The sequence below is a fragment of the Eptatretus burgeri genome, chromosome 14, assembly GCF_056783735.1.
Source record: "Eptatretus burgeri isolate ZD-2024b chromosome 14, Ebu_testis_v1, whole genome shotgun sequence".
In the NCBI taxonomy this organism is placed as follows: domain Eukaryota; kingdom Metazoa; phylum Chordata; class Myxini; order Myxiniformes; family Myxinidae; genus Eptatretus; species Eptatretus burgeri.
The window spans coordinates 74,681,786-74,694,073 of NC_140974.1; the positions used below are offsets into that span (position 1 = coordinate 74,681,786).

General features: G+C 39.2%; 1 protein-coding gene across 13 annotated transcripts in view; it reads right to left on the minus strand.

The window, feature by feature from the left end:
* The window catches only part of LOC147013640 (rab GTPase-activating protein 1-like), a 337,271-nt gene that overhangs the window by 65,329 nt on the left and 259,654 nt on the right, over positions 1-12,288 (minus strand). For all 13 annotated transcript variants that reach the window (XM_085855705.1, XM_085855704.1, XM_085855702.1 and 10 more), the window contains one exon: positions 7,761-7,889. In XM_085855705.1, coding sequence (XP_085711831.1) covers positions 7,761-7,889 — 129 coding nt within the window. The remainder of the gene's footprint in view (positions 1-7,760; positions 7,890-12,288) is intronic.

Consider the following 12,288-nt stretch of genomic DNA (forward strand, 5'->3'; position numbering starts at 1 on the left):
TTTTGTGTTTTCTATCAATGTTCCAGCATGGCTTGGCCCCTTGTTTAGCCAGGGCGTTATCCACCAATGATCTGTTTCCAAGCCGGCACGTGTTTGGCAGTCCTGCTCGGCTGCATCTGATCTGGTAATATAAGGTTATCCAATTTGAGCAAGTGCGAACCGAGGGTGTATCCCCTGGTAATTAGATCGCGTGACCTTTAGGTAAAGGGTATTCATTAGATGGAGGACCCGAAGTCACGTGGTCAAGTTATTGGCATTCACGGTCGATTTGCAACCCGCCAAGTCACAATGTTACTCGTGTGCGAGTAACCAGTATAATGCAGGTTTTATAAACCCTATCGATCCACATTGTAAATATTTTGTATTTATACATTAATACCGATATATTAGAGGTTTTATAAACCCTATCGATCCACATTTTCCACATTTCGTATTCATATATCAATACCAGTATAATACAGGTTTTATAAACCCTATTGATCTGCATTGTCCATGTTTCATATTAGCACATGTTATTTCATATTAGCACTATATCGGTCCTGATACAGGTTTTATAAACCCTATCGATCCGCATTGTCCACATTTTGTATTCATACATCAATACCGGTGTAATACAGGTAATATAAACTCTATCGATCCACATTGTCCACATTTCGTATTCGTACATCAATACCGGTATAATACAGGTTATAAACCCTATCGGTGGACGTTTTCCACATTTCATATTTCTCCATCAATACCGGTATATAACACTGTTTTATAAACCCTATCGATCCACATTTACCATATTTCGTATTTCTCCATCAATACCGGTGTAATACAGGTTTTATAAACCCTGTCGATCCACATTTGTCCGCATTTCGTATTTCTCCATCAAGACCGGTGAAATTCAGGTTTTATAAACCATATCGATTCACATTGTCATAATTTCTTATTTCTCCATCAATACCGGTGTAATACAAGTTTTATAAACCCTATCGATCCACATTGTCCACATTTCATATTTCTCCATCAATACCGGTGTATTACAGGCTTTATAAACCCTATCGATCCACATTGTCCATATGTCGTATTTCTCCATCAATACCGGTATATTACAGGTTTTATAAACCCTATCGATCCGCATTTGTCCACATTTTGTATTCTTACATCAATACCGGTGTAATACAGGTAATATAAACCCGATCGATCCACATTGTCCACATTTCATATTCGTACATCAATATCGGTATAATACAGGTTATAAACCCTATCGATGCACGTTTTCCACATTTCATATTTCTCCATCAATACCGGTATATAACACTGTTTTATAAACCCGATCCATCCACATTTACCATATTTCGTATTTCTCCATCAATACCGGTGTAATACAGGTTTTATAAACCCTATCGATCCACATTGTCCATATTTCGTATTTCTCCATCAATACCGGTATATTACAGGTTTTATAAACCCTGTCGATCCAAATTTGTCCACATTTCGTATTTCTCCATCAATACCAGCGTAATACAGGTTTGATAAACCATATCGATCCACATTGTCATAATTGCATATTTCTCCATCAATACCAGTGTAATACAAGTTTTATAAACCCTATCGATCCACATTGTCCACATTTCATATTTCTCCATCAATACCGGTGTAATACAGGTTTTATAAACCCTATCGATCCACATTGTCCATATTTCGTATTTCTCCATCAATACCGGTATATTACAGGTTTTATAAACCCTGTCGATCCACATTTGTCCACATTTCGTATTTCTCCATCAATACCGGTGTAACACAGGTTTTATAAACCATATCGATTCACATTGTCATAATTTCGTATTTCTCCATCAATACCGTTGTAATACAAGTTTTATTAACCCTATCGATCCACATTGCCCACATTTCATATTTCTCCATCAATACCGGTGTATTACAGGTTTTATAAACCCTATCGATTCACATTTTCCACATTTCGTATTCATACATCAATACCAGTACAATACAGGCTTTATAAACCCTATCGATCGACATCGTCAATATTTAGTATTTTACATCAATACCGATATAATAGAGGTTTTATAAACCCTATCGATCCACATTTTCAAATTTCGTGTTCATACATCAATACCAGTATAATACAGGTTTTATAAACCCTATTGATCTGCATTGTCCAGATTTCATATTAGTACATCTATATCGGTCCTGATACAGGTTTTATAAACCCTATCGATCCGCATTGTCAACATTTCGTATTCATACATCAATACCAGTATAATACAGGTTTTATAAACCCAATCGATCCACATTTTCCACATTTCGTATTCATACATCAATACCAGTACAATACAGGTTTTATAAACCCTATCGATCGACATCGTCAATATTTAGTATTTATACATCAATACCGATATAGTAGAGGTTTTATAAACCCTATCGATCCACATTTTCCACATTTCATATTTCTCCATCAATACCGGTATATAATACCGTTTTATAAACCCTATTGATCCACATTTACCATATTTCGTATTTCTCCATCAATACCGCTGTAATACAGGTTTTATAAACCCTATCGATCCACATTGTCCATATTTCATATTTCTCCATCAATACTGGTATATTACAGGTTTTTATAAACCCAGTCGATCCACATTGTCCACATTTCATATTTCTCCATCAATACCGGTGTATTACAGGTTTTATAAACCCTATCGATCCACATTTTCCACATTTCGTATTCATACATCAATACCAGTACAAGACAGGTTTTATAAACCTTATCGATCTACATCGTCAATATTTAGTATTTATACATCAATACCGATATAGTAGAGGTTTGAAAACCCTATCGATCCACATTTTCCACATTTCGTATTACTCCATCAATACCGCTATATAATATCGTTTTATAAACCCTATCGATCCACATTTACCATATTTCGTATTTCTCCATCAATACCGCTGTAATACAGGTTTTATAAACCCTATCGATCCACATTGTCCATATTTCATATTTCTCCATCAATACCGGTATATTACAGGTTTTTATAAACCCCGTCGATCCACATTGTCCACATTTCATATTTCTCCATCAATACCGCTGTAATACAGGTTTTATAAACCCTATCGATCTACATCGTCAATATTTAGTATTTATACATCAATACCAGTATAATACAGGTTTTTTAAACCCTATTTATCTGCATTGTCCACATTTCATATTAGTACATCTATATCGGTCCTGATACAGGTTTTATAAACCCTATCGATCCGCATTATCCACATTGTCCACATTTCATATTTCTCCATCAATACCGGTGTATTACAGGTTTTATAAACCCTATCGATCCACATTGTCCATATGTCGTATTTCTCCATCAATACCGGTATATTACAGGTTTTATAAACCCTATCGATCCGCATTTGTCCACATTTTGTATTCTTACATCAATACCGGTGTAATACAGGTAATATAAACCCGATCGATCCACATTGTCCACATTTCATATTCGTACATCAATATCGGTATAATACAGGTTATAAACCCTATCGATGCACGTTTTCCACATTTCATATTTCTCCATCAATACCGGTATATAACACTGTTTTATAAACCCGATCGATCCACATTTACCATATTTCGTATTTCTCCATCAATACCAGTGTAATACAGGTTTTATAAACCCTATCGATCCACATTGTCCATATGTCGTATTTCTCCATCAATACCGGTATATTACAGGTTTTATAAACCCTATCGATCCGCATTTGTCCACATTTTGTATTCTTACATCAATACCGGTGTAATACAGGTAATATAAACCCGATCGATCCACATTGTCCACATTTCATATTCGTACATCAATATCGGTATAATACAGGTTATAAACCCTATCGATGCACGTTTTCCATATTTCATATTTCTCCATCAATACCGGTATATAACACTGTTTTATAAACCCGATCGATCCACATTTACCATATTTCGTATTTCTCCATCAATACCGGTGTAATACAGGTTTTATAAACCCTATCGATCCACATTGTCCATATTTCGTATTTCTCCATCAATACCGGTATATTACAGGTTTTATAAACCCTGTCGATCCACATTTGTCCACATTTCGTATTTCTCCATCAATACCAGCATAATACAGGTTTGATAAACCATATCGATCCACATTGTCATAATTTCATATTTCTCCATCAATACCAGTGTAATACAAGTTTTATAAACCCTATCGATCCACATTGTCCATATTTCATATTTCTCCATCAATAAATGACCGTTTTTACAGCCATTTTTCCCTGCTGTACAGGGGTTAGGCTTTTTCTTGAGGCAATGTTTTATGGCCGGATACCCTTCCTGACGCCAACCCTGGTCGCCTCTTACGACACACAGGGATATGGTATACCTATTCTAACCGGGGCATACACCGGGACCAGTACACTGGTACTCACTTCGCCGACCTCAGATGGATGACAGGCTGAGTCAACCCCCTGGTGTTAATTCAGCAGCCAACGGGGCTTGAACTCAGGACCCTGGGATCCCAAGCCACCACCCTAACCACTAAGCCAACACCAGGCTTATATTTCTCCATCAATACCGGTGTAATATAGGTTTTATAAACCTTATCGATCCACATTGTCCACATTTCATATTTCTCCATGAAAACCGGTGTAATACAGGTTTTATAAACCCTATCTATAGGGAATGCAATCATTGTGTTTCATGATACCACTTAGTTTTCTACACTTGTTTCAGAATGACTTTATTATTGATCATATGGCTAATTCTGCTCCTCCTGACATCTTTGTCATGTCTCCAAAGTCACAAGAACTTGTGTCCCTTTCTAAATTAAATTTTGAGCTCAGGAACATTAATTTTGTTCTTCATATTTTTCTTGAAATGATTCATCCTTTCCTTTCTCTTTCTTCACAACTCATCATAATCTTTGTTTTATTAATGCTGATGCATTACCATTCCCTTTTTTTATTGCACTTTTCCTTTGTATAAACATCTCTTTTAATTGTTTTTCACTTTGTTTCCTTCAAAAAATGAAGAAAAGAGAAGAAATAAAAACAGTTATAGTATTTCGAGGCATGGCCAAATGTGTTATTGGAAGGTAGCAAGGAAAATGTCTCACGAGGTTAATTCTAGACGTCATTCATCAGAGTATATCAGAAATAGCAAAATGAAACACAAGTGGTTGTCAAGAGCAGCTTGAGCAAGAGCAAGTGGTTGTGAAGTGGTGCTGCCTAAGCAGTCTCCTTGGCTATTAGGCACAATCTTGGATGGGTCGCCACTCCAACACAGGATACCAGCAAGTTGGTACTCATTTTGCCAACCTCAGAAGGATGACAGGCAGAGTCAACCCCACCTGGTATTAATTCAACAGCTGAGTGGGATTTCAACTCAAGACCCGAGGATCTCAAGCCCACCACTCTTGCCATTAAGCCAACACCAGACATAAACCACTAATGTCACACCACATGTACATGTGATTACAGAAGCATGAAACTGAAAAGGCTGATCGGACAGGTTGCAAGTCAATCTTTTGAATGTGGGTGAGAGATCAGAAGTGACGTACTTGCCTTTGAGCCGTCTGGGTTTGTCGTCTGGGTTTATTGTCTGGGTTTGTCGTCTGGGTTTGATTCCAGACCTAACTTAAAATTGTCACTCAGGTGTGTTGCACACAGGGCAATGCATCAATAAGTGTGTTGTCCTTTTGAGGAACGTTATGCCAGAGATGTCTTATCTGCCACCATTATCTGGCAGATATTAAATATTCAACAGTGTCTTAACAAGAGCAGGCTATTGTGAGGGAAATTCCCAATTTCTGGAGCTATTGTGATGGGAACGACGAATCACCCAGACTGTTTTCACTTGTTTTTTTTTCTTTGCCGAGAGAATGTTTTGGCTGAACTGATGTTCTGAAGACAGTCTGGACAATGTATTAGATGATTAGATGTCATAACATCACATTTCCCACACCATTTGTTTTGTTTCAAGAATTAAATGATGGCATCTAATACCAAGAATGGCAAAAAGCTTCAGTGATGAAGAAGTCTAAACAATGTTAAATTAATTATGATGCCATAGAAAAATGGATTGAACTCCACAAATAAAGTGTAGATACCCACCCCCCCCGGGTATCTACAAGTCACACATGATCCACCATGAACCCCCTCCTAGTGAAACTACCTAAATCCAGGATCACTGGTCATCTGCACTCAGTTGCTCCTCTTTCTTCCCAACTGAGGAACCAACTTCTACATCCTCATCAATCTCATTCTTCCATCCGGTCTTTAAGACAGATACTCACCACCATATCAGATCATCTCCAAGCTAAAACCATAATCTTTTCTACCCTCGTTAACCTCCCCAAGTACACCTCTTTCCGTGTTCACAGCTTCCCTTTCACGTCTGTGATTGAAAGTTTGCAGGTGCATCCATTTTGTTCATCCTCCGTATCCTCTCCTACCCCTCTTTCTTCTCCACCTCCCTTATTTCTCAAAGTCCCTGTCTATTTTGTCCCTCAACCCTGTTGTTCCTGTCCCCCCTCTCGTTCTGCTGTTCCTTATGTTCAGTTATGTCCTGATCCATTCTGTGTTCTCACTCCTCTACGAGCCTCAACACTATTTTTGTTTTTAATTCAGAAGGGAAGCTTCGGTGATGGAATAAGACAATTGATTCACCCCTGGATTAAGTACATCTAAGAGGATGGAGATCATGTAAAATGATGTGACATCACTAAAGTTTGACAGTGTTGCGACATCTATTATTAAGGTGGAGTGACAGGACTTTTGGGATGACCCTTGTAATAGAGTTCTGTACGAATTTATTTGTAAGGGTCCATGAGAAGGGTCCACATATTACACAAGGTATGTGTGGGGTGACAGGATTGCCTAGAGTATGCACACTCGCCTCTAAGCTGTCTAGCCTGGGTTAGAATCCCGACCCAGCTATAAACTGTCATCCTGGTGTTTCCCAGGTAGGGTGATTCATCAATGTGTGTGCCGTCCCCTGGATGAACATTAAAAGTCCGGGATATTTTACCTGCTGGCATTAGTTGGTGGACATTAAAATCCCAACGTATCCTTTGCAAAGAGTAGGTGAGCTATTGCCGGCACTATGAACAAATTCTAAACTCCTGTCCTAACCTACAGGGTAGTCACAATGTATTGTCACCCCTTGTAAAAATTGTGACATTGCCTCTGTGTGCAGAATGTAAATTGGTTTCCCTTTTCCCTTTTTTTCAGATTAAGTGTAACCATGGGTGACGCAAGCAATTACACCTTTGAACAACGGATTGTTGTCAGTGTCAGGGTTCACGAATGTCCACAAATGGAAAATGTCCCCCAGAACATGGCGTGAAATGATTCTCTGTGATTACAATGATCGAGCACAAATGGATCTACTGGACACTTACGGCTTGTACGTCGTATCCTGTGTGAAATGTGTAATAAAGTAAACGAGCACTGCAGATGTATGTGGTGTAACTTGTAGAACCCCTCAGTGTAATCAACTAATTTGATAAAAGGCAACGTCACAATCTTAAAAAGGGTGACAAGACATTGAGGCCACCCTGAACAGAGGGTGTTACATCAGTGGCAGGGCCATGCCATTCTCAGCCAATGATGCTACCGCGCAGCCTTGTGATGCACACGAAAGAAGAAGAAGGAGGAGAAAGTCTGTGTTGGGCATAATTACTGACACCGAGATGTGTAGATGGTACAGTAAAACTAGATACCATGAACCCTACCTTCAGGGAGCAGGCAGTGTTCATGAGGGATCGTGTACTCTCCTCTGTGCGGTATCTTTTGGGAAGCTGAACCCGGAAGAACTTGAGGGAGCCTTCGAAGTCTAGTTGGAGCAGGTCCTCACGAGAGGACTTGAAGTGGTGGGAGTTGATGAAAGAAGAGGAAGGTGGATAAGGGATCACGTGTCATGGTCCAGTTAGGATTCAGAAAGGGTGCACATTAACATGGTTATAAGTGAAGGTGAAGTGGAGCAGAGTGAGTGAGGAAATGAGAATTGCAATGACACAGAAAGTTAGGGATAACGGGATTGATTATGAAACAATAGATTACATTCAGGTTATTCAGGTATAAGGTGGGTAGGCCTAAACAATTTGGGAGGGATTGTAAATGATGACGATGATGGATTGTGGATTGTGGAGGAAGAGGGGGAGGAGGGTGGGGGTGGGGGGGGTGAGGTAGTAGTATTGTGCTCTGTACACTTAGGGGATGTGAAATGAGAGATTATTCCTTAATGAGGATGGTTGTTTAACCTAAATATGTACCATGGTTCTCCCATCATTGTAAGAGAGTAATTTAAACCCAATCTCAATCAAGTGTTGCCGTTGTTATAATTTGAAGAAAGAGTTAACAAGGTTTGAAATGCTTATAAATAATGCAAATTGATTGATGACAATAAACGGTAAAACCTTTCTAATTAATCACACATTTTGTGTTTCTACAAAAAGGAACTTTAAAAAAACAGAAGTTATTTCACTTGCCCATCAGTGAAAGTAAATGGGTTTAGCAGCATTGACACGCTCTGAGTTTCCCTATATCAAATGAAACAATGAATCTGCTACAATGAGACAATGTTCTAATTTTGTTGTATGACAATTGAATTATATTGTTAAATAAAATTAACAACCCGTGTCTCAAAATGTATTACTATTTTATTTCCTATCTGTGATTTTATTTCATGTACTACCTTTGAAAACAAATGACATCTGAGCAATTTATTTTCACAGTGCACAGAAGTGCTTTTGCACTCCAACTGTGTCGCACCACATCACAAACATGTGGCACTGCCTCGCAACACGTCCCAAATGCGTCTCACCGCATCCCACCATGTCCAAAACTCGTCGCACACCCTGAGGTCTCGCAAAAGGTGAGGCCACCGCCTGAGGCCTGAGGTCTCGCCTCGCAACTCGTCCCAAAAGCATCCTGCTGTATCCCACCGCGTACCAAACTCGTCGCACCGCTTCACAACATGTCCCAAAAGCGTTCCACCGTATTCCAAACGCATTGCACCGCCTCGCAACATGTCCCAAATGCATCTCACCACATGCCAAGCTCGTCACACCACCTCGCAACATGTCCCAACCGCATCCAGTGAGTCCCACCGCATCCCAAACTCATCGCACCGCCTCGCAACACGTCCCAAAAATGTCCCACCAAGTCCCACCATATTCCACCCAATCCCACTGCATATCACCGTGTCACTTTCCGTTAAATCGGCAATACATCGCTGAAGCCATTTATTGTTGTTGTCACATTGATCGCGACATGCATGTTCACATTGTCTTGGTTTTCGTGGTTTTAAAAACCGTTTTGAGGAAATTATATTTTTGAATGCAAGTTACTTGGTGTATTAAAATTTTCAAGTATTATTTGGTTATTCAAACTTTGTAAACCTTATTTTTGTTTTTTCAACCAAGTACTTCCATACTTATACCTACAGTAAGATAAAGGTAACCTGAATGTGCATTTTCATTTTGGGGGGGAAATAACGTCTCCAATTTTCAGTGAAGTCAACAATAAGAAACAAGTTATTTTAGAAGGTTAGTGTGAACTCTTCCACTGGCAACACCAAAATGTCTTCAATATTGCATTGGAGAAAAAATAAATGCATGGAAAAGTACTCGGTGCATGCGCGTGGACACACACACACACACACACACACACACACACACACACACACACACACACACACACACACACACACACACACACACACACACACACACACACACACACACACACACACACACCCATCCCTCCCCCCCCATCCTACACACAAATGGAGTGATTTATACATTGCAGGTACGTGCAACTCACCGTAGGTGAGTTCATTTCCAAAGTAAAGGAGAATCACCTGCTTGACACGAAATTCTTTCGAACAACGTCTAAAAAGTGCCAATAATATTGTTCCCATGCCATTTTAGTATTTCTGTATGGAATAAGCTAAGACTTCGTACTTTTAAAAGCTTTTTTGTTTTGTTCAACTGCAAACCAAATAAATACATGTGTGGATACGAAAATATTTTTTTAATTTCAACAATTCTCTGGAAGAAATGGTGCATTATTTGAAAAAAGTGCAAGGGTGCCAATATTTTTGGCCACGACCACACACATATTACACATAATATATACACACATATTATATACACGCATATTACACATATTATAAACACATATTCTACATATTATATACACACATATTCAACATAATATATACACATATATTATATACACACATATTACACATATTATATACACACATATTATATACACACATATTCAACATAATATATACACACATATTATATACACACATATTACACATATTATATACACACATATTATATACACGCATATGACACATATTATATACACACATATTATACATATTATAAACACACATATTATATACATGCATATTACACATATTATAAACACATATTCTACATATTATATACACACATATTCAACATAATATATACACATATATTATATACACACATATTACACATATTATATACACACATATTATATACACACATATTCAACATAATATATACACACATATTATATACACGCATATGACACATATTATAAACACATATTCTACATATTATATACACACATAATATATACACGCATATGACACATATTATAAACACATATTCTACATATTATATACACACATATTCAACATAATATATACACACATATTATATACACACATATTACACATATTATATACACACATATTATATACACGCATATGACACATATTATATACACACATATTATACATATTATAAACACACATATTCTACGTAATATATACACACATATTATACATATTATAAACACACATATTCTACATATTATATACACACATATTCTGCATATTATATACACACATATTCTGCATATTATATACACACATATTCTACATATTATAAACACATATTATACATATTATATACACACATATTCTACATATTATATACACATATTCTACATAATATATACACACATATAATACATATTGTTGTGGTTACCAGATTCGCAAACCACCATTCAGGTCCCTAAGGTGAGGTATCTCGGTAAGTGCATGTGTAGTTAGGCCCAAACCCGTTGTCTAGTGGGAATACATGTCATTTATACGTGCTGCGACTCTTCAGGATAGCCGTTTTTCTTTTACTATCTTTATTTTGGACCAATCGCCACCATCACAACCACAACGCCGCTTCACCACAACCGCCATGACCTTTACCGTCACAACTCGCCACCATCGCATCACCGTCATCTCGCGCCACTCATGGGCACCGATGCTGGACTCGTGTAGGGCGCACGTTGAACAGCGTGTACAAAATCACGGATTTTGTGCTTCAAAAACGGATCCAAAACGACACACGCCCACTTTTTGCCGTCCAATCGGTGAGCGAGGGGCGAATTGGCCCCGCCCCCAGGGCGATCGATATATGCAAATTTGTGGATCAAAAAGCCTTCACGCCCACTTTTTCTCGGGCCAATGGGGAGCGAGTTGAAAGGTCAAAGGGAGGGGGTAAAAGGCGAAGTTACGGGGGGATAAAAGGACGGTGTTCGTCAGTCAAAGGAGTAGTAAAAGTCGGAACGAGGAAGAAGGGAGTCGTAAAGGTCGGAACGAGGCGAAGGAGAGTCGGAACGGAGGGGACGAGCTGTGGAGAGGCGGCGAGTCGGACGAAGGGTGCTCGCGTCGTGCAAGGAGCTGCGCGCCCGAGGGAGGCCGGCAGCGCGACCTGGCCGAGGTGGAGACGCTCGTCGCACATAATAAAGATCCTCTATACCCCGAGCATCAGCAACCCCCCCCTCCTGTTTCCCCCCGCGCTGAGATAGTGCGACCAAGGGGGCCCCGTTCCCACCCCCCTGCCAGGCACTGTCCACGAGGCCCGCGGGTTGCGGGGCCATCGCCGCTCCGCGTCTCATCACCAGACGGGTAGGCCCGACCAGGTCTCGGCCCCAGGCCTACCTCATTCTTGAGGGTATTTCTTTTCCTTGGTTTTGGGTATGTGTTGTCGGCGCCGTCTGTGAAGTAGAATTGTATAAGTGTTGCCGTGTGCTCGGTAGTCGGTATTAGCTCTGCACTGTGTTTTCACTTTTATGTTTGCTTTTTGTGTAAATGGAATTGTGTTTTCTTTTTTTGTGTGCATTTGGTGGAATTGTATTTGTGTGCTTCCCGTGTGCCGAGAATAAATGTGCTTTATTGTTGAACTGTTCTCCCGC